The 23,679-nt window shown below is 46.7% G+C and overlaps 1 protein-coding gene across 2 annotated transcripts; it reads right to left on the bottom strand.

The window, feature by feature from the left end:
• Window positions 1-619: 619 nt before the first annotated feature.
• LOC115787237 (malate synthase-like) lies at window positions 620-17,025 on the bottom strand. 2 transcript variants are annotated; one of them, XM_030739829.1, is made up of 15 exons: window positions 16,929-17,025; window positions 13,070-13,198; window positions 12,762-12,980; window positions 12,230-12,320; window positions 10,629-10,705; window positions 10,206-10,316; window positions 10,038-10,097; window positions 9,248-9,404; window positions 8,740-8,938; window positions 8,026-8,104; window positions 7,849-7,941; window positions 7,345-7,417; window positions 7,194-7,261; window positions 3,259-3,383; window positions 620-1,034 (listed from the first exon to the last, which is right to left on the bottom strand). In XM_030739829.1, the coding sequence occupies exons 2-15, from the start codon at window positions 13,184-13,186 to the stop codon at window positions 887-889; spliced, it is 1,617 nt and encodes a 538-aa protein (XP_030595689.1). In that variant the 5' UTR covers window positions 13,187-13,198; window positions 16,929-17,025; the 3' UTR covers window positions 620-886. The 2 variants fall into 2 exon arrangements, with proteins under 2 accessions (XP_030595689.1, XP_030595691.1); XM_030739831.1 differs by lacking the exon at window positions 16,929-17,025 and adding an exon at window positions 13,898-14,023.
• Window positions 17,026-23,679: the final 6,654 nt, after the last annotated feature.

Below are 23,679 nucleotides of genomic sequence, written 5' to 3'. Positions count from 1 at the left end.
AAATGAACAAACAAGCAAAAAAATGGTGACGTGCACCTTTATGATTGTGATGATGTAACTTCAATACATGGATCTGAGAGTACATAATGTTGATTTAAGAATAAATCCTCTCTCATTTATAGCTACAATGTTGAACCCAACCTGCTCTGGAGCAGGTTGGGTTCAACAGGTGTCAGGAAGGCCAGATAAAAAGATCCAGAGCCTTCAGCTTTCAGGCCCCTCTTCTGTGGAACCAGCTCCCAGCTTAGATTCAGGAGACAGACACCCTCTCTATTTTTAAGATTAGGCTTAAAACTTTCCTTTATGATAAAGCTTATAGTTAGGGCTGGATCAGGTGACCCTGAACCATCCCTTAGTTATGCTGCTATAGGCCTAGGCTGCTGGGGGTTCCCATAATGCACTGTTTCTTTTCATTCACCTTATTTACTCTGTTTCTACTTCACTCTGCATTTAATCATTAATTGATATTAATCTCTGGCTCTCTTCCACAGCATGTCTTTTCTCTCCCCTCAGCCCAACCGGTCACAGCAGATAGCTGCCCCTCCCTGAGCCTGGTTCTGCTGGAGGTTTCTTCCTGTTAAAAGGGAGTTTTTCCTTTCCACTGTCGCCAAGTGCTTGTTCATAAAGGGGTTGTTTTGACTGTTGGGTTTTCTCTGTATTATTGTAGGGTCTTTACCCACAATACAAAGTGCCTTGAGATGACTGTTGTGATTTGGCGCTATATAAATAAAATTGAATGGAATCGAATTGAAAATCCTGGGTATGCTGAACGAACCTCATAAACAATTTGACCAAACAACTGAAACAGAGGGAACAGTGGAAAGTTGCTAAATCCATTATTGAAAACCCTGTCCCAGCATATCACCTTGACCTACAGGAAAATATTTTAAAGAAGTGCCTGCAGGAGTTCAGTGTTCTGGGAGCTGAGGAAGGTGTGGTCCTGGTTCAAGTAGGTAGTGATGAAGTCTGGAAAATGTCTCATCGCGATCACCTCCAGGAATATTTTTGCTGCTCTGTGTAACCTCTGTTTATCCCTGAAGAAGAAAGACAAAAAGAGACCTGAAAATCCATCCATCCATCCATCCATCCATCCATCCATCCCAGAGATGTGCAGACCGCCCAGCCACTTCTTCTGAGCTGAGGTATTTCCAAGCTAATCAGGACACAATCTCTTCAATATCAGACTAGATATCCAAATTACTGGTTTGGTTGGGGATGAGTTGTGGAACCCTTTGCAGTAATGTCATTTCTGCAGCTTGTATCTATGATCTTATTTGTTTTGTCGCTACCTACAGTTTGTGGCAATCTGAGGGTAGGAACTTGGATCAACCAATAAACAGTCAACCTAACCAGCTCAGCTCTCTCTTTATGGCGAGACACTGCACCAGTGTGTCTGTGAATATCCTGCTCCACTCTTCTGAACCCTGAAATGCTAAGAAGCCAGACTTTCATGAATCCTGCCATTGTGCCAATATTCTGCATGTCAGCTGCCACCTCCACAGCTCACCAAGTCTCAGTAGCTTAAGTATAGTGCACTCTCTGCACTATAAAACAATGTGACTGGGACATGTGACCTACTGGTGTTGTGGCTGACTGACACAAATAACACAATTTAGCATGAAATGTGATCTGTAAGCAGAAGGATCAAGTGAAGTCATTCCCCACATTTAATTTTTGTAGGTCAGATTTAGTCTACCAATATTTCCCCAGTTTCCACTATCTCCAAAATGTTCTTTGCATGGGTCAGAATTTGTCTTCTATCAAGTTTTTATAAATCCCAACTTTTGCATGAGATAGCATATGCTTCTTTAAGGGCTTGTTTTTAAAGCATGTTCCACATTTAGGAATGAGGCCGTGAAATCATGTGGATGGGAAAAATTTGTTATAACGCTCCAGATCCAGAATTAACAGAGAACTTGTGTAAAGGCTAAGCAATCTTAAACAGCTAGGAGTCCAGATCATTGGTAAACTCTCATAGTCTACAGCAGGGGTAGGGAACTCCAGGCCCCGAGAGCCAGTGTCCTGCAGGTTTTAGATGTGTCCCTGATCCAGCACACCTGAATCACATATAGAAGTCATTAGCAGGACTCTGGAGAACTTGACTGCAGACTGAGGAGGTAATTCAGTCATTTGAGTCAGGTATGCTGGATCAGGGACACATCTAAAACCTGCAGGACACCGGCTCTCGAGGCCTGGAGTTCCCTACCCCTGGTCTACACAAACAGCAGTCTTCACTTCACAGTGATGCGGTATCTCTGTGGGTCACTTTGTATGCTGTTTCTACGGAAAACATCCGAACGTGGGACATCACCAACTGCTCTTAGAATTTCTCTTCTCAGGACAATAAAGCCCTAAAGAGGCCATGTCCGACGCAGACATTGGCTGGGCTAAAGACCTCTTTGAGAGAAAACAGACTGCATGGAAAACATGGGCATAGCCACCAAAATGCCATCTGCTGGTTTGTGGAGTCCTGTTTTTGTAGCCTCAATCTGAGCCTTTCCACTGACACCGTCTTAGCTTTTTGAAACCAAACATCACAAACACAGTATACCCGCCTTACAGCACACCATTCTAACTAACTAACTAAGATCATAAACCATCAGGAAAGTGTTTGATGAGGTCCTGCATTAAGGTGCTGAGGGTAATATCATGTACTCTTCAGTAACAGATTTGTTAAAGAAATGATAAATGAACTGGTTCTTATATAGTGCTTTTCTACTCTACATGAGCACTCACAGCACTTTATACAGCATGCCTCATTCACTCATTCACACACATGTGCAGAAAGTGCTTGTATGAATACACTCTGATAATTACACCGGGAGCAACTTGGGGTTCAGTATCTTTCCTGGTGGTTCTCAAACATTTTCTGCCATGTCCCACTTCACACCAGTGGGTCCCCTTCAGTGGTGAATCGGCAGCTCTGTGTACACAGCAGATGATGATGGGGGAGTGCTTCACTTTACCATACTTCCTGATGTCTCCTTGTTCCGCCCTGAGAATTAATCTGATGTTCAACATTTGCTCTGCATGACTTTTCTCCCAGGTCGTTCACACCTCACCTGTCATGACCTTGTGCTCCACAATTTGAGAAACACTGATCTTGACTAAAGATACTTTGGCATGCAGACTGGAGCAGCCAGGGACCGAACCACTAACCTTCCAACTTGTAGATGACCTCCTCTATCTCCTGAGCTACAGCCAGGAGATAGAGCCAGGAGGAGCTACAGCCACCCCAAAGAAGGTGCATCTGCTTACCTAGCAGAGGTACAGAGGGCACTGTTCTCCATCATGAGCTCCTTGGTGAGTTCAGTCACCAGCTGCCTGCTCACCACCCTGCCATCATCCTCCAGCTGGGTCTGATGACGGATCCACTGCCACACCTGCCACCCACCCACACACACACACACAAAGAAAGTTATTATTATCCATGATCAGGTTCCATGTTTGTTTACATATTTGGCTCCTCCTATTAAAGAGTTTGTGGGTGTGTGCAGTTTTCTCTCATCCCTCCAAGGTGTGTGTGTGTGTGTGTGTGTTTGCTGCAAGACAGGTGGAAACTGCTGTTTGGTGTGTGTGGCTTGCATGATTGGATGAACAGCAGTCTATCAACCTCCAGCTGACACCCACCTTGCCCCTTTCCTTGCTTCCTCTCCCCCCAACACAGAGCCAGCAGTTAGTTTGCTGATGGCTTATAGCAATAGTGTTTGTGTGAGAAGCCTAAACAGAACCCCATAAGTGAAGCTTGAGAGCTGAGTTGTACTTGTGATTTGCTTGTTGTTAGCTAAGAGCATTTTGTAATTACTGAATTGCAACTAATTATCCACTGTACACATTGGGCACCTGGTAACACTTTAGTAGGAGTGAGAAGCCTTTTTTTTTTTTTGATGAACTCATTTTTCTTGTTTATTAGTTAGAAGGCACAAATATAGAATTCTCATTTGTATTTCATTTTATTTTCTGTTAGAGATGACGTTTATTATTAGAAGGTTTTATTTGTTGTTCTGACATTGCTAACCATTGAAGCAAACAAACTGCTGTCCAGCATCCTGCTGGCCTTTTCTTGGGAGAGGTAAAACTGGGCTGCCACACCTTATGTTAGGTCTAGGTTATCCTTATTGTCAGGGGACAGTAGAGTAGAGTTTAAGTTGGAGGCCTTTAAGTCCAACTAGGGAAAACTTGATTAAGTGTAAAAAAAAAAGATAATCTCATACCATCACAAATTTCTTTGACTGTACCATTAAATGTGAAGAAACAAAGAGCTGAAGGTGCTCCTGTGTTCACCTCACCCTATCCCTAGCATCATCTTCTGTCACACCAACTCTCTACATGTCCTCCTTCACTACATCCATGAACCTCCTCTGAGGTCTTCCTCTTTTGCTCCTGCCTGGCAGCTCCATCTTTAACATCCTTTATCCAATAAATCGACCATCCCATCTCTGCACATGTCCAAGCCATCTCAACTTTTCCTCTCAAACCGCTCAACCTGAGCTGTCCATCTGGGGGCTAACAGAGACGCTTGTCTTTTTGTCAGTGCCACATCTCTAAACCTTACATCATAGCAGGTCTTACTGCCATCTTGTAAAACTTCCCTTTTATACTTGCTGCTATCCTTTTGTCACCCCTGACACTTGTCTCTACTCACTCCACCCTGCCTGCACTCTCCTTCTTCACCTCTCTTGTGTACTGCCTGTTGCTGAGCTGGAGCCCATCCCAGCTGTCACGGGGCTAACAGAGAAACAGACAACCCTCCACACTCACATTCACACCTATGGGCAATTTAGGATCTCCAGACAGACGCCTGCATGTTTCATCCATTGTTGCATTGACATCGTTGGATGTCACAGTCAGACTAACAAAGATTTCAGCCACAAATGCCAGGAAATTTGTTTGGGATGCAAAGAAAAACCTACAAATAACTTCAGCTGACATACAGGACTCTGAAAAATGTGGTGTGGCTGTTTCAAGATGCACAATAAGGAGGCACTTTAAGAAAAATAGACTGCGTGGTTGAGTTGCCAGAAGAAAGCCATAACTGTGACTAGGAGACAGGAATACAGGAACACAAAGTTGACATGGAGAACATAGGGAAAGCAGGGATTAAATACAAATAAACTATAACCAAGAACAGAACTCAAAACTAAACTAAAAATGCCTGAGGAAATGGCCGAGATGAACACTCCTACAAAGAAGGCGTGCAGCTAAGGAGAAGTTAGCCTGAGTGCTGGATTATGATGACCAGCCCAGGAGGTGAGGTCACCAGTCTCGCAGTAACTGCAAGACACAAGTGGGAGGAGCACAGCACAGTGGAGTTGGTAGCAAGGGGGAACTGACCTGCTCCAGACGGCAGTGCAGAGCAGCCCACCGAGTTGACCACTCATTCCATACTCAAAGAGTGCTATGAGAGGGTTTGAGAGGTCATCAATTCAAGACTAAAAGATGGAGGCAAAGCCTGGAAGGATGTTGTCTGACAACAATCAATCTGGGGGAAGAGGACTCAAGTGATAATCAGCGAAAAAGAAGAGAATCCCTCACCATCCTCAGAAACTGGGAGGGTGGAAGGGACACACAAACTACAGTGCAGAGTGATAGCGTTTGAAGAAGAGCTTGACAGACGGGATCTAACCATCAAGATACAGTTGAGCAGCCTTAATCTGAAGAAAAAGTGGGAGGCTCTGAAAGAAGAAGTAACTGCGACACTTAATGGGAGCCAGTTATATTGCTCAGAAGAGACTCTGAGGGAGTGACGATGGTTGTCCTGATGAGCACAACCGAAGTGAAAAGTAACTCTGTGAATTCAGTTAGAGAAACCCAAACCTCAAAGACCACACAACAATGAAGGATCAGCCAAAGTCTTCCAGCCTTGGCTGAATGCTAATACTCTACTGTAGCTGAGCACTCAAAACACTTTATACAACACATTTGCATTCACCAATTCATTCATACAGACACTTCTTTTTTTTTAAATATACATATAAGTGCTTTTTCTATCTAAAATCTGCCCACACATTCACACTCCGATGAACACAATTCGGGGTTTAATATCTTGTCCAAGGATACTTTGGCATGCAGACTGCAGCAGCCAGGAATCAAACCACCAACCTTCTGATTAGTAAATGACGTAGTAAATGACGCTCTGCCACCTGAGGGTAGAGCAGGAGATATGGATGGTGCTCAGGCTATGGATGGTACTGTACAGGGGAATGTTGACCAGTGCCATGAATAAAAGAGCAAGGAAAGATAATCATGAAATGAGTTCAGTCTTTGCATTTGGGGATGATTTTTGGGGACCAACAGGACAAGACTCAGCTGTACTTCTGCACCTAAAGGATGAAGGACACTCTTTCAAGGATGCCAATGTTCACATTTTGGGAAGACAGTTTGAAAGAGGAAAGAAAGAGGAATAGAAGAAGCCATCTATGGCTACTGTGACCAACCATCACTGAACACAGGTGGTGGCTTACAACACCAGCTGTCAGCCACCTATAATACAGTTCTGAGATCTTATCCCAGGCACCTCAACCCCCACTCACACCTTACTTCAGGTGACCTCAAAAGGCCACTTGATAGGGTGGGACAAGGTCTAACAGTAGTTTCACCCAAAACCCCCAATGGTAATGACCCACGCCTTTTTTCACACCTTGGCTCATGTGATAATACACATGATCAATAGTGGGCCAAAGACCACCTCTAAAGGGAACAAACCCCACTAGGGTTTAAATACTTGGGACTCTCCACCTTTTGGTTTTAGCATTAAAACTGCCTTTTGGATAAGAGCTGAAACGTTTACAAAGAAGCCCCGTCGCCTTTTACTTTTTCATGACACTGTACATCCAACCAAAAGGAGAAAGAAACATACTAGATAGTGCTGAGTGACAAAAAAAATATAAACTAACTACAGAGATGTTAGTCACTGTATCAAACAAACTCCATTTCCAGGTGGAAAACTAGTTAAATGGGAGTTGGGCCATTCTGTAAGAGCAAATGAAACATTCAAGCTAAGAAAACAGCATTAGTCTGGTTTAAAAACATCTGCCTTTAAAAACATCTGCCTTATAGACGTCCCATTTTCTCTTCCTACATACCGATTACTTGTGGGTGTAAATCAAGCTCTAGATAAATCTCAACAGTAAAATCTCTGTGGTGTTCACTTTGAAGATGCTGACTTTGGATTATTTGATCCAAAAACCCACCTGGGATCGAGAAATCTCTGCTGTGGCAGAATCTTCAACCTGGCCCCTGTAGAAAAAGTGGCCTTTACCTTGGAAACAGAAAACGGTTTCAGTAGACACACAATCAGATCCAACAGTTACTTCCTGCCCTGCATAGTATGAATGTACAAACCTGACAGCCAAGCATTAATATACAGTACGCCAACTGCAGTGTTATACTTCAAACCATAAAGTGTGACTCCTCCCTAAAAAAAAACAAACACATCAAAATTCTGTTACATGTTCAGTGAAATGGATCTAAGTTGATTTCCAACTTTTTGACTTAAACATTATACAGTGTAATTTACCGCCATCATCAAAATATAAAATGACTGCGTATCTTTAAGAATAATAACTTGAAATGTGAGTTCTGCATTCTCGGAGAGTTTACAGAAACAAGCAGTACAACAGTTCTGGAGATGAAAAAGAAATTGTATCTGTATCTGGTCTAATGGATGTTTTATTGATTATCTGGAAGTGAAACACCACCCTCTTCCTGTTTGATGTCATAAAGATTTCCTGCCCAAACTAAAGGTTAGGGTTTCAGAAGAAGCTGTCAGTCTGTTTACTTTTAATATTACTGTTAAAAGTTTAAAAAGGTGTCTTCTGCAGTTTTCTAATGAGAGCAAAAGCTGACCGAAGGCATGCATAGCAAGTCTTCAGGAAATACTGTGACATCATTTCGAAGCTGGTCAAGCTGATTATCTCCTTCAGTGTGGAGCTTGAAGAGCTGGAAGAAAAGAACATTGACCACATATTTGTCATTGTTTGTAACTTTTTATGTAGAGAAAGTTTTATGAGGCTAGGTGCTCACTTTTTGCATGGGCTCAATCAGGTTCAGGTCATATACCATGAAACCATCCACACCTGCAGTAATCTCTAATAACTTCAGTCTGAAAGGTGGGAGAACACAATTTAATATGCATTCAGACTCTGTGACTCTATGTATGTGATATGTTGGAACAGACAGTAATTTGGCTGTAGGACACTTTTTTTAGTTTTTTACAAACTGTGAAAATTTGTGACTGTCAGCAGATAGAGGAAGTGGCTGACATCAAAAAGCCCCCATGTCCCAATGGGAGACACCACCAAAGGTGGTTGACAACAACAGGGCTATGGTTCTATGGGACTTATAGTTCCAGACCGACAAGCAGCTGCTGGCCAACCAACCAGACAAAGTGTTGGTTGATAAGGAGCAGAAGATCACAGTTGTGATAGATGTAACAATCCTGGGCAACGGCAACATCAGGAAGAAGGAGCATGAGAAAACAGAGAAGTACCAGGGGCTGAAGGAACAGCTGGAGCAGATGTGGAAGTCTAAAGTGGTCCCAGTGGTAACAGAAGCATTAAGAGCTGTGACACTGAAACACAGGCACAACACCAGAGGTCTCTGTCCAGAAAAGTGTAGTTCTAGGAAGAGCTAAGATACTGTGCAGACCACTCAAACTCCCCGGCCTCAGGACCCCGGGGTGCACAATAATTATTGCCACTATGGAGCATACATGTATCTAACCACAGATATTCATACCTTGTGACAGAAGCTAGCACTCTCCTATAGGAGTCACTGAGTGGGTCCTCAGGCAGCAGCAGGGCAGCCATGCCTCCCGTGGCCAATGCTCCTCGCTGATGACACGTCTTAACCAACAGGTCCATGTAGCTGTGCAGAAAGTGCTTTTCCATGTTGACGTATTTACTGCGGTCAGGCAACAGGAAGGCTCGTCGATGACCTGGAGAACTTTTTCAGTTCAGTTTGACTTTTTGTTCATAGCTTAGCATATCCTTTGTTAAACACTTCTTGTATTGTAAAAGGTTGCTGTACTGTGTGGAGTTACACTAGGCTGGAGTGTAAGTCTTAAGCAAAGTTCCAGACATTTTGACAAAACCCAGGTTTGGAATCTAAAATATTGGTTTCTAGTGGGATTTGGATGGGAAACATAATATTGAAAATATGGAATTGTCTAAAGTAATTCAGCTTTAGCTGAATTTCTGCAGAAGATTAAAGATGCTAAACTAAGCAGGACTAACGTTCAACTCACCAAACTTATTGACAAAGGACGCTGAGTAATCCCAGATTCCACAGTTGAGTCCTGCTGAATGCTCTTTCAACTCGTAGAGAATCTCCTCCATCTCAAAGGCTGCTAAGACATTTTCAATCAGCACTGTGGCTTTGATGCTGCCCAGTGGAAGATTGAGCTACACACACATGAGACACAGGATTCAGTCAGATAAACCTATGTAAAACCAGTCAAGAGGTCAGTCGAGGAGGGGCAGCCATCTGCCGTGACTGGTCCGGGGTCGTGACCAGAGGATTCAAATATCTAATCTATTGTACAGCCTCACATACCTGTCATGGTTTTTTTTTTTTTTTGTTAAGTCAGGCTCTAGCAATTATAATTTTGGCCAAAATAGACACTGCTCAAAAAAAGTTGCTCAGTCTGCAGCAAACACATGCAACTGCAGATATCATGACTGGATGAGAGCTTCAAAATGAAGTAGTAAGATTTTTTTTTTTTCTGTATCAAATTAAAAATCAGCCAGTACATCTACCACAAATAACAGTTATACCACCAGTGGGGCGCGCCCCACAGTTTGAGAGACACTGGGTTACATGAACTGTGGCCAAGATGGTTCTTTCACTGCATTTAACATTAAACCAACTGTCAGTACAGGAGATAGCTCCAGAAATACTGGGTTACAGCTTGTTGAACAGATTCCTGCACACATTCACTAATCTTCTGTTCTTTTGTCAAAACCAATTAAAAAACAAAGAAACAAAAACATATGATAGAACACAAATTCATGCATGAACACTAAAAATAAACAAACCTTCTGCTGTGTCCAGACAAATATTTTGTTCCAAAGTCTGGCCTCCATAAAGCTCTCCACCTACAAGGCAAAGGATAACAGTGCAGAAACAAATGAATAAAATCAGCAGCATGCTTGGGTGTACTAAAGTGTCAGGGTGTATGTACAGCACACATGCACGTGTGTTACTTTTGACAAGTAGAAAAAGGGTCCACTCTTGTGTTCAAACAGAGTCTTTCCACAGTGAAACATGAGGAGTCCAAAGTCAAAAAGAGGACCGGGAGCTTCTTTCCCCTCCACCTGAAAAACACACAGTGTCTTCTTTATCTGTGCCCTACTATTTTTGCCACCATTTGGAAATTATTTTGTGTACAGTACCAATCAAAGCTTTGGACTATGATACTATACGTTTTTGTAACTGCACTAGTTAAAAGTCTAATTTCATCATCTCTCACATAGAGACCCCATAAGACTGAAGAAAAACACGACTCCACAGATATTTTGCAATCATACTAGTGATATGAGACAATTATTAATCAGACCACCTATAATCGCTTCCAAAGAACAACCGTTGTAACAGACTGAAGTTTAGCAGAGAAAATTCTGTCCTACCATCATGTTATGCTCCACCATGTTCCATGCACGGGGACGCAGCATCAGCACTGGAGCCTGAGATATATGTGGAACATCTGCAGATGGAGGAAGCCAGACATACAGTGAAAATACAGTCATGGTACAAAGTTCACCCTCTTATCATTCTAAGGTTTTACATATGAAAGCATATTTTTATGCTAGAATAGAATTTAAAATTCTTCTCCTCACATACAAGGTCTTGAATAATCAGGCCCCATCTTATCTCAAAGACCTCATAGTACCATATCACCCCAACAGAGCACCTCGCTCTCAGACTGCTGGCTTACTTGTGGTTCCTCGGATACTTAAAGAGTAGAATGGGAGGCAGAGCCTTCAGCTTTCAGGCGCCTCTTCTGTGGAACCAGCTCCCATTTTGGATTCGGGAGACAGACACTCTCTCTATTTTTAAGATTAGGCTTAAAACTTTCCTTTATGATAAAGCTTATAGTTAGGCCTGGATCAGGTGACCCTGAACCATCCCTTAGTTACGCTGCTATAGGCCTAGGTTGCTGGGGGATTCCCATGATGCACTGTTTCTTTTCATTCACCTTATTTACTCTGTTTATACTTCACTCTGTCATTAATTGTTATTAATCCCTGACTCTCTCCCCTCAGCCCAAACCGGTCATGGCAGATGACTGCCCCTCCCTGAGCCTGGATCTGCCTGACAGGCAGGAAGTAAGGGGTAAGAAGAAAAGGGATAAAGAGAAAGAGAGAAGGAAAAATTTGTTTTGTTTTTTTTAATTAAAAAAGGGGAAAAAACTGAGCCTGGTTCTGCTGGAGGTTTCTTCCTTCCCACTGTCACCAAGTGCTGCTCATAGGGGGTCATTTTGACTCTTGGGTTTTCTCTGTATTATTGTAGGGTCTTTACCTACAATACAAAGCGCCTTGAGACGACTGTTTGTTGTGATTTGGCGCTATATAAATAAAATTTAATTGAATATTTTTTAAAAATCCTCTGGTCCTTACCAGGCCTTATAATTACGTAAACACAACATATTACACTGTGTCGTTAGTTCACAACAACTAAGCCAAAAAGCAGAAGCAGCGTGTGAAAAACTCAGCACGCCCTTCCATAATAATGAAGAGGGTAAGCAGCAGACAGGTGCTGCTAATCAAATACACCTGAGTAACTGATCATCGGCAAGTGTGACCACCTCTATAAAAGCAGAAGGTTTGGCAACGTGCCCGTCTGGAGTGTGAAGAAGAAAATAATGAAGGTATTGTAGTGGCCTAGTCAAAGCTCGAACCTCAGCTCAGCACACCTGATTGAAATGTTGTGGCAGAACCTCGAGAAAGCTGCATATCAGTGAATGCAGAAGATGAATGGGCTGAAATTTCCCCAAAACATGTATAAGATAAATAAATAATAAAACGTGTGTTATTTTACACCTGAGGTTAAATTGAAATAATTTTTAAAAGCTGCTAAAGGACCAGGTGATTTTTTTAATGACGCCCTGATATGTAAAACCTTGGCACTGACAGAGGGTGCACAGTCTGTGTGGACTGTCTTGGATTCTGATCTCATCTCATTCATATACATATTATTATAAATGCCAAACCAGCATCAGAGCTCTTACAGGGGAACAGGTTGTGCACTGCTTTAAAAACATTGTGAATGCCTTTGATCTGGTTGTAAAAAGTTGGGCAGTTCCCATCATCGAAGTCAACCTGCAGAAACCAAAGAGAGGATTGATTTAAAAAAAAAAAAAAAAAAGTCTACAATTACACTGTATATAAATGTAGGCAACAATATCAGACTCGATGATAGTGCTGCATTAGTGCTGAAAGGTATATATGGGATTTAGAGCAACATATGGACCAGTTCTTATATAGTGCTTTTCTATTCTGAGCACTCAAACCACTTTATACAGCATGCCTCATTCACACACATTCACACACATTCACACTCAGAGAGCAACTTGGGATTCAGGATCCTGCCCAAGGATACTTCAGCATGCAGCCAGGGATGTAGATGACCTGCTCTGCCTCCTGAGCCACAGCCAACCAGATGATGTGTCTTTCAGGGAAGGCCTTTCATATTTCAGCTATGCTAAATGACAAGAATGGTACAACATTCCTCTCCCAACACTTATTACACCTGTATAGCACCTGTATGCCTTGTGCTGGTGACAGAAGAGCTTTGATGAAGTGCTGAGTATCGCAGGGTGCCAGGTCCCCAATGTCCACGTGCCTCTTTTGGAGCCTCGGGGGGACGGGGAGGACCTTCCAGCCTGGGTCCCTCCTGATATGCGCGGTGCTTTCCAGGAAGGCTGGCAGATCACCTGTGAGATCCAGCTGGGCCTTTTTGGACACTCTCAGCTGTAGAATCTGAAGTTAAAAAAAATTAAATCAGGCACCTAATCCCGACTCAAACAGCTCCTTCACTCACTCAGAAAGAGGTTTTTCAGCTGTCCTACCTCATCAACCTCCTCATCAAATGTGGAAATCAGTTCATGCAGGAAGTGGAGGGAGTCAGTGGTAAAAAGAGTTGCATATTCTGCTTCCAGGCCTGAGGGAGGGGGAGACAGCTCCATACTGACTGGACACTGTGGACAAAAAGGTTTGTATTCACAGATTTTTTGGACTGGCCACAGTCGTTCAGGCTGAGCCTTATAATTACAGAAATTAATGTTTTTAATGGTACCACTCTATTTATTACACGCGGGTAAACATGCATGCATGAATGAAAAAACATGCAGCCAGTGGATTCAAAAAATACAAAATCTATCATTATTATTTTGGCTGTGGATTGTGAAGACGGGTTGTACACCAAGATCCAAAGTGTAAATAAATTCAAATCTTTACTGTCACGTAAAGAGAAAGAGTGAGAGAAGAGAGACTGGGGGGGGTAAGTTACACTGACTTATATCAATAGAGAGAGCAAGGTGCACTGCCTAACCTAAGAAAAAAATACTTCTCACAGGCAATTGAAGTGGGTGGGCCCTGGCCCTTAGGCCCACCCATAACTCGGAGTCAGACAATCGTTTATGCCTATGGCCAGTTTAGAATTGCCAGTTAACCAAACCCATGCATGTCTTTGGACTGTGGGAAGAAGCCAGAGTACCCAGAGAGAACCCATGCAAGCACAGGGAGAACATGCAAACTCTAAACAGAAAGGCCCCAGCCAGCCAGCAGGTTCAAACCCAGGACCTTCTTGCTGTGAGGCAACAGTGCTAACCACCACACCATGGTGCTGCCAATAGCAGACACATTTGAGCCTAATCTGGCCTACTTTTGGCACTTACGGCTCAGTTGTGACACTGTGAGACGAGTCTTTGTGTTCTTGTTGGTCAGCAGTGGTTTCCTCCTCGGAGCTCTCCCATGGATGCCATTTTTTGCCCAGTCTCTTTCTTATTGTTGAATCATGAACTCTGACCTTAACTGAGCCAAGTGAGGCCTGCAGTTCTTTAGTTGTTGTTCTGGGTTCTTTTGTGACCTCCTGGATGAGATTTTGATGAGCTCTTGGGGTAATTTTTGGAAGTCAGCCACTCCTGGGAAGGTTCCCCACTGTTCCAAGTTTTCTCCATTTGTGGATAAAGCCTCTCACTGTGGTTTGCTGGAGTCCCAAAGCCTTTGTAACCCTTTCCAGACTGACTTTGTTTATCTGTTCTTGAGCTTCATTAGATTGCAGCACGTGCTGCTTTTTAAGCTCTTCTAGCCTGCTTCACTTTGTCAGACAGATTCTAAGTTGAAAAATTTTCACAGCTAGATGTCAGTGGATTGCAGATTGCAGTCAACTGAATTCTGTTGTCTTACCCCTCTCAATTCAAGTGCATAATCTCAGCTACAGTGACCGCTATAAGACAAACATGTTTTAGTCAGCCAAGCAAGATCATTCATCTGTAGTGAGTGTACTCAGATAGCTCCGGACATTATCCGCCATGGAGGTTGTCCCTTCTGGGTAGGCTGTCAGTGCTGGGTGAGAAGGTCCACCTTTGTTTACTCTGGAGAAGCCTGTAAACCTTTGTGAAAGGAATCCGATATGAGTCTATGAGTCAGCGAAACTCGCTTCTGAGTGATGACAGCAACACTGAGGTGAGTTGTTGAGGATACACTGAACTTTTCTGTCAAATTTAAATGTCCCTCCATGGCATGCAACCACCAAGGACTTCTCTTCTCCTCCGCCTTTGGTAGTCAGTCTCTACCCACATACATGAAATGCGATTAGTCAGAAAGGAGACGTCCTTCCCAGCAACCCTGCGGCTTCCACAAACCAGTCCCTTCTCCTATGTATTTTTAATGGATTAATGTTAAGTTCCAGTAGACTGACGAGAACATGTCAGTTTGTTGGAAGATATAATTACACGCTAATCTATGAATGAGTACAATATCCTTTTTTCCTATTAAATCATCTCAAATAATTACTGACTGTAGCTTTAAGTGATTTCTTAATCCAACAGGTCTGGCAGTAATAAGGCATGGCTGTGGCCAGGGTCTGTAGCAGCCAGGTGATGCTAATCAAATGCACTTGACTAACTGATCATCAGCAAGTGTGACCACCTGTCATCATATGGGATGCTGCTGGAGTCCTTCTGCTCTGCTGAGTTATTCCTGTAGGTAGGCTCCTCCTGGATGGGTGGAGTTTTCGGCGTCTCCTTCTTCAGCTGTACACACCTGTTCCTCATCCTCATAATCCAGCTCCAGTATTCAAGGACCAGCGGTGCCATCCATTCTCTGCCTATCACAGTGGTAATCAGGGCTACTTTAGCTCTCTCTGTAATAATCAAGTCTGTACTTACCAGTTTCTGCCTTGTTCAAGGAAACTTGTTCTGTCAGCTGAAAAGCCTCACGTCTCTGTTTCCAATCCCTTCATTGCATTCTGTTACCTGCCTACGCGCTCTGACCGGAGCTCAAGTAAGACAAAGACTTTTGGATTATGTTATTCACATTATATTGCCAATATTATGAATGGACTTTAACCTGCTTCTCCCTCTCCTCTCAGAGGATCATCAGCCCCTGAACATCACCCTCTCACCCCCTGACCCCTGCAATATCTGCTGTCCAGTTTGTGTTAATAAAGATTGTGAACTGTGACACTGTTTTTGCTGGCTCTGCATCGCGGGTCCTCTCTACTATAGGCTTTTATAGAGCTGTGACACGGCCTCTATAAAAGCAGAAAACTCACCTCAAGGTCAAACTATTCAACTGCAAAACACTCGAGTTACACTTCAAACTGTGCAAGCCTTGGTTTGAATGCTTGAATGCTATCAAAGTTCATGACGGTACAGCTTGAAAAAGACCAAATAAGTATGGCTGCCATGAGAGGAGGAGGAAGCCTTTTCTCATGGCAGCACAGCTTAGGTTTGCAAAGATGCATCTGTACAAACCACAAGACTTTCTTTTTGAAACAGTAACGCAGATAAGACCAACGTGGAGATGTTGGACTATAATGCAGTGCCACATTTGGCAAAAACCCAACAGAACATGCTCACATAAACTCTTTAAATCAACTGTGAAGCACATGGGTGGTGGTGGCCTGATGATGATTTGGGCTTTTTTTTTCCCCCCCTCTCTTCTAGCCACAGGACCTGGACACTTTGCAGTCATTGAGTCACTCATGAACGCCTTTGTATACCAGAGTGTTCAAGCAAAGTGTGGGCCATCTGTCTAACAGTTAAAGCTTGGGCAAAATTGGATCATGCAACAGGACAATGATCCCAAGTGCATTAGCAAATCTGCCACAGAATGGCTGAAAAAGAAAAGGGTCAAGGAGCCGCAATGATCCCGTCAAAGTCCAGATCTCAACCAGACTGAAATGCTGCAGCAGGACCCGAAGAGAGCTGTGCACACACAAATGTCCAGAAACATCAATGAACTGAAGCAATGCTTAAAGAAAACTGGGACAACATTCCTCCACAACAACGTGGACTCTGATAAAGTCAAGCAGGAAGGTGGTTCTACAAACTACTGAGTCACGATTCATAGTAATTAAGAGGCTGAGTAGTTTTTCTCACACTGCTTCTGGCTTCATTTTGTTAAATAAACTGTAAAACAATGTTTAACAAAGGACTCTATGCAGTTTTGTGAAAAACTAAGACTGTAATTTCAGCTCAACAATAGGTACTTTTTTTTGCCAGTAATAGTGCAGTAAAACAGTCCTGTGATTCAATCTGAAATATTGTGCAAACACCTGTCTGACACAGCACTTCAGCTACTGCAGAATACGGTTCAAAGTCCACAATAACAGCCCTTTGTGCTGCAGCTGTTTTACTTATAATAATGCATTCAGTGCATAATGTCTGTTTAGCTGGAAAATCGAAAATATGTTGTACTCACAGATGTGCTAATGACAGCCCTCTGTTCACTCCACAGACGTGGACGTTCGACTTTATGCACTTCCTTTCGTGATTATTTGAACAGGGACATGTTTGTTTGTATGGAGAGTTTAAAGTCCTTTCCTGTACGTGGAGCTTCTGCGTGCAGCCAATCAAAACACTGCATATCCTATTCAGTCATTTGCTCAAATGAACAACGATGTGCATATGACATAAATGAGGAAAATTATGGTATACAAATAGGGCTGCAACTATCGATTATTTTAGCAATCGAGTATTCTACCAATTATTCTATTAATTAATCAGATAAAAAAAATAATTTTTCGTATTAACAATTCATCTGCATGTTTTAACTTCTGTACTGCAGATTTCTCTGTGTGAAACAAGGTAGCTGGAGAAGCTACAAAGTTCTCCTTTCTTCATGTTGCTCATCAGGTGATCGGTGAAGGACCTCCAGCTGTTTCCCGGTTGCTCCACCTGACCTCACCGTCTCAGTAACGCCTCCGCCTCTTTGTGCTGCAGACAGACTGTGAAACAGCTGCTGCTGTTGTTTTTGTTGAAAAACTGGGGGCTGCATGAGCTTAATGCTGTAATGCTTTTTATTCACAAGCATTATCCTAAATACTGTAGCGATTCTCTTAGTTAGAGAGCGTGTTGATGTTGTGGGATTTCGGACTGTTCGGGAGGTTCGTGAAGGCAGCATGGAGAGAGAGAAAAGACCGAGAGCTTGCCTGTGTGTGTGTGTTGCTGTTCCGCTGTTGTTGTTGTGGTTGGCGTGGCTGTGGCCTACAGCAGCCGTTTTTCTGCTAATAAAGACGACCTTTGTTGTGAATATCGCCGACTGTGGAAGTGTGTTTACAACGTTACATTGGTGTCAGAAGTCAAACTGCTAACCGTCGGCTAGCCCTGCTTCGGCTACCTCAGTTGACAGCCTGCGCTAACTATGGCAGCGCAGCGAGATGTGGCCGGGGCCCGCCCGAAGATCAAGAGAGAGGCTATGGACAGTGACTTTGGGGGCACGCTGGGTCCTGAGGGAGCGGACAGTGCCGGAGAGCGTTTGGCCCGCCTCAGACGGACTGCCAGAGGCCTGGCGGCCGCCGCTGGCTTTAGCCCGTCGACTGCAGGAATATACGCGGGCGCGGAGACGCCCGCCCCGAACAGCGCGGGGCCCGTGCTTGGCGATAGTGGCGCCCGGCCCTGCCAGGCAAATGTGAAAACCCCCAAGTACTCCGGTAAGGCTGACTGGGAGGCCTTCCATGCTCAATTTGAACTGTTAGCGCATGCTGGGGCCTGGTCCAAAGACACTAAAGCACTCCAGCTAGCCTTGTGCCTCACTGACGATGCTTTGGCATGCCTGCTGCTGCTTAGCCCAGCGGAGAGGGGTGACTACAGGGCTCTGGTTGGTGCTCTGCAGCGGCGGTTTGGGCAGTGTGGCCAGCCTGCTGTCCTGCGGTCCGAACTGACGAGTAGACGGAGACAACCGGGTGAGCCGCTTCGCGCTTTGGCTAATGACATTGAGATGCTAGCGAAGAAAGCATATGCCCACATGCCCATCGACGTGCAGAACGAGCTGGCCAGAGACCAGTTCATCCGCGCCATTATCCCTGGTGAGCTGCGCATCCAGACTCAACTTTCCCACCCCCGCAATCTGCACGAGGCCCTGGAGATGGCCTTGGAGAGGGAGGCCGTGGTGGCTTCTGCGGGGTGCGACCATAGCGAGTATGACCCGGTGGTGAGGGCTGCGGTGCCGGAGGCCCCGGGCCAGGGGGTGCCAGCTTGGGCGGCCGAATTGACCGAACTGGTTCGAGGCGTGTCTCTACAATCTTCACGCCACGGTGCTCGTCCTCGCCGAGACCCTCCTGTTTGCTGGACGTGCGGACAGCTGGGCCACATCAGCGTGCGATGCCCAGACCGTGCCGGTGTTCAGGGAAACGCCTCAGGGCCTGCGTAGGCGGGACGGCGCAGGCCCCCTCTTCTGTGTCCCAATCCGCCGGGGCGCCGGTGGACAGAGCCCAACGGTACAGCTGGGGGTGCGGGGCTCAGCTCCCCCCAGAAGCAGACGACAGCACAGAGTCCGCGAGGGTGGTGGGCTGGACGCGTGCAGGGGATTTTTGTCACATCCCCATCACCCTGGCAGGGGCTCCGTGCACAGCTCTGGTTGACACTGGCTCCACTGCGACCTTGATGAGACCTGACGTGGCGCCGGTAGGAACCCAGTTGGAACCAACTACAGTAAAACTGCGTACAGTGACTGGTGAGTTAGCCCCGATGTTGGGAAAAGGACTGGTCCCTATTCAGGTGGGGGGCCTGGGAGTGAACTTGGAGGTGTGGGTGGCAGCGGTGCAGGACGTTTGCATATTAGGCCTGGACTTTCTGCGGGCCTCACAGAGTGTCTTAGACCTGGGGAATAACACGCTGACCTTTCCAGGGGGCCCCATGGTTGACCTGGTGCGCCCCGCACAGGCCCCGAACCTACACCCGCCAAAGTCGAGAGCAGCGGGGGTGCACCATGAGGCACACCTTCCGCCCCCGATCTACCCCCCTGCACCCCTGTCCCCTGACCCTGATTTAGCCACCGTGGTGGGTTCTCCTGCCTCAGACCAGCACACTGTAATGGGGGAGGGGGATAGACTGGCAGTAGTGAGGGACATATGGACACGTAGCTGCCAAGATTTAGATCATCCACAGCGGGAGGAGCTGTGGCAGGTGCTGCTGGAGTTCAAGGACATTTTTGCTCTGTCAGAAGACGAGGTAGGCTTAACTCACCTCCTGCAGCACGACATTGACACGGGAGATGCACGGCCTGTGAAGTCACGCCCTCGCCGCCTCCCCCTGGCGCATCAGGCTGCGGCTGATAGTGCGATCGGGGAGATGCTCAGGGCTGGCGTCATTGAACCCTCCGACAGCCCCTGGGCCTCGGGGGTTGTGATGGTTAAAAAGAAGAAGAGCCCCAAAATGAGATTCTGTGTCGATTTTAGGCCGTTGAACAGTGTGACTAAGAAAGACTCATACCCGCTGCCCCGCATCGATGAGTGCCTGGATTTGGTTTCCGGCTCTTCCTGGTTCTCCTCGCTGGACCTGCGTAGCGGGTATTGGCAAGTGCCCCTCAGCCCCGCAGCCAGACCAAAGACTGCTTTCAGCACAGGCAGGGGGCTGTGGCAATTCCGTGTTCTCTGCTTCGGCCTATGCAATGCGCCGGCCACGTTTGAAAGGTTGATGGAAAAGGTGCTGGCCGATATTCCCCGACAGGAATGTTTGGTCTACTTGGACGACATCCTGGTCCACGGAAGTTCCTTCGAGGCAGCTCTGGCATCCCTGCGGCAGATTCTACAGTGGATAGCGGCAGCGGGCCTGAAACTCCACCCTGATAAGTGCTGCTTTATGAGGAAAGAGCTGGAGTTCCTGGGACACAAAATCGGGGGTGAGGGTATCAGTACGCTGGAGGAGAAAGTGCAGGCGGTGAAGGACTGGCCAACCCCCACAAACTTGAAGGACTTAAAGAGCTTCCTTGGTCTGGCGTCCTACTACAGGCGGTTTGTAAGGGGGTTCTCCTGTATTGCTGCGCCCCTGTTCCGCCTGCAGAAAAAGGATAGTGACTTTGACTGGTCAGCAGGATGTGAACAGGCTTTTGAGCGGCTGAAAAACGCCCTAACAGAATCTCCCACCCTCGCCACCCCGGACCCCAGTCTGCCGTTTATTCTAGACACAGATGCCAGCGATGTCGGAATGGGGGCAGTGTTGAGCCAGGTGGGGCCAGCGGGGGAGAGAGTGGTGGCGTACTTCAGCAGAACCTTTAATAAGGCTGAACGACGCTACTGTGTGACGCGAAGGGAGCTCCTGGCCATAGTACGGGCAATAAGTCACTTCAGGTACTACCTTTGTGGCCTGCCCTTCACTGTCCGGTCAGACCATTCAGCCTTGCAGTGGCTAATGGCGTTTAAGGAGCCAGAGGGGCAGATTGCACGCTGGCTGGAGGAATTAGCGCCATACGTCTTCGAAGTGAAGTACCGAGCGGGGGCTCACCACGCCAACGCAGATGCCATGTCCCGCCGCCCCTGTGCTCCAGCTGGTTGCCGGTACTGCGAAAAGCGGGAAGCCCGGGAGGAGGAGCTCCGGGCTGGGGGAGAGCATGATTCCGGATGTAGCGGAGGTGAGCTGGCCTGCAGAGTGGCACAGGTGATTGACCCGCTCGAGTGGAGAGCGCAACAGGAGCAGGATGTTGACCTCCGGCCAGTGCTACAATGGGTGGAGTCTGGTCAAAGACCGCAGTGGAGCGGAGTGGCTGGATACTCACCTGCAACTAAAGGACTGTTTGTGAAATTTTCAGCTCTCCGAGTAAAGGACGGAGTGCTGCAGAGAGCCTGGAAGGAGCCAGCTACGGGGGAGGAGAGGTGGCAGGTGGTGGTCCCCAGGGCCCTGAGGGAGGCAGTTTTGAAGGCCTCCCACGGAACCGCCGGGGTGGGGCATTTTGGAGTTTCCAAAACCCTTCGGCGGCTCCGGCAGAGTTTCTACTGGGGGCAGCTCAGGAGGGATGTTGAGGACTTTTGCCGCCGGTGTGACCTCTGTACAGCGCACAAGGGTCCCTCAGACCAGTCCCGGGCCCAGCTACAGCAGTTAGCAGTGGGAGCCCCGATGGAGAGAGTAGCAGTGGACGTGATGGGGCCTTTTCCACGCACAGACAGAGGAAACCGTTATGTCTTAGTTGCCATGGACTACTTCACAAAATGGCCGGAGGCATATGCCATACCCGACCAGGAGGCGGAGACGGTGGTCGACAGGCTGGTGGAGGGCATGTTTGCCAGGTTCGGGATGGCAGAAACCATTCACAGTGACCAGGGAAGGAACTTTGAGTCGGCTGTTTTCTCTGTCATGTGTGAGCGCTTAGGGATGCGAAAGACCCGGACGACACCGTTACACCCGCAGAGTGATGGGCTCGTCGAGCGCTTCAACAGGACCCTGGCGAAACAGCTGGCCATCCTCACTGCAGAGCACCAGCGTGATTGGGACATGCATCTCCCCCTTGTTTTGTTGGCGTATAGGTCCGCTGTGCAGGATTCCACCTTGTGTACGCCTGCCCTGCTCATGCTGGGGCGAGAGCTACGGACGCCAGCGGAGATGGCACTGGGGAGGCCTCCGGACGCTCCGGTAGTCGTACCGGGTCCGGAATACGCCAGGAGACTGCAGGACCGGCTGGAGTCGGCCCATGCTTTTGCCCGTGATCAGCTGGAGAAAGCGGGAATGAGACAGAAAAGGAATTATGACTTGAGGGTAAAAGGGAAAGACTTCAGGGCCGGTGACCTTGTGTGGGTGTACAGCCCGAGGAGGAAGAAAGGCCGGTGCCCTAAGCTGGACTGCCACTGGGTGGGGCCTTGTGTAGTGGTAGAGAAGCTGGGGGAAGTGGTGTACAGGGTTCAGCTGCCGACTAGGGGGAGACGAGTGGCCCTTCATAGAGACAGGCTGGCTCCATATAAGGGTGATGTGCGCCCAGTCCAGTCAACCCCCCTGAGAAATGAAACAGCCACAGCCCCAGACTCACTGACTGTGCCCCCTTCTACTGCCCCACAGCTTCCTCCACTTTTGCACCCCATCCCAGATCAAAAGCAGGGTGCTGCAGGACAGCAGACACAGCCCCAAGTGTCGTCTACAAGGGGGCTGCAGAGGCAGAGAAGACCCCCAGGTCACCTCAGAGACTTTGTACGGGATCCCTTGGGGCGAGGGATTTAGTGAGTGGGGGCAATGTAGCGATTCTCTTAGTTAGAGAGCGTGTTGATGTTGTGGGATTTCGGACTGTTCGGGAGGTTCGTGAAGGCAGCATGGAGAGAGAGAGAGACCGAGAGCTTGCACACTCTTGCATCATGTGCTCATGACCTGCTTACTTTCTTCAGGATGAGATGGACCTTGCCACATTGCTGAAAGAGTTCCAGGCAAACAACATAGAAAACAGCAACTCTTTTGTTGTTGCACGATGGAGGCATGTCCTGCAGAGTGACTGCACGGCACTCTCCAGATCCTCTTTCGCCTGGCATAAAGTGCCAAATATTGAGTTTGTGGACAAAATGGGTGATGATTACGGTGGCCCGAGGTGGGAATTTTTTGGTAATTTAAAGGGTCATCTGTACTATTCCAATACATAGCATGCATATATTGTCCTTTTTGTGAAATTGCAATGTGACTAAGTAAAAATGGCACTCTTTCTCTGTGGGTTACTTAGGAATTACACCCACACCAGGGATAAGGTGTAACGTACAAGCAAAATCAGCCAGAACCCAAAATGCAGCCAAGACCAGAGTTTGTTCACAAAATGTCTTTATTACAAAAATAAAGGTAAGGGGCTAGCAGGGAGTAGTCAGGCTAGTGGGTCAGGAAGGGGGAGGTCCACTGGGGTCAGGGATCCAGCCAGGGATGGGTCAGGTGGATGGGCAAAGGGAGAACTAGAGGGCTCAGGGGACAAACAGACGACAGGGACAAATTCCACCAACCAGAGGCTGAGTCAGGGGGGCAATCCAGGTCCATTCACAGGAGGGCCACAGGCAATGAAGATCCAGAAATCAGAAAAACATGAGACAAGGTCAGAGTCAGGCAGGGTCCATCAGCAGTAAGTCAGAAATCCTCCAGCAGCCAAGGGACAAGGCAAAATCTGTGGTCAAAAACAGGCAGGATCAGAAAACCAAAAAACTAGGAAACATGAGACACGGCTTGAAAGCTGAGACTGGAGCAACAGACGATCTCGCACTGAGCTGGTGACGAGCAGC

Source organism: Archocentrus centrarchus, chromosome 10 (genome assembly GCF_007364275.1).
Source record: "Archocentrus centrarchus isolate MPI-CPG fArcCen1 chromosome 10, fArcCen1, whole genome shotgun sequence".
Classification (NCBI taxonomy): Eukaryota; Metazoa; Chordata; class Actinopteri; order Cichliformes; family Cichlidae; genus Archocentrus; species Archocentrus centrarchus.
The sequence above is the reverse complement of the archived record's forward strand: the minus strand, read 5'-3'. Positions and strand labels throughout refer to the sequence as shown.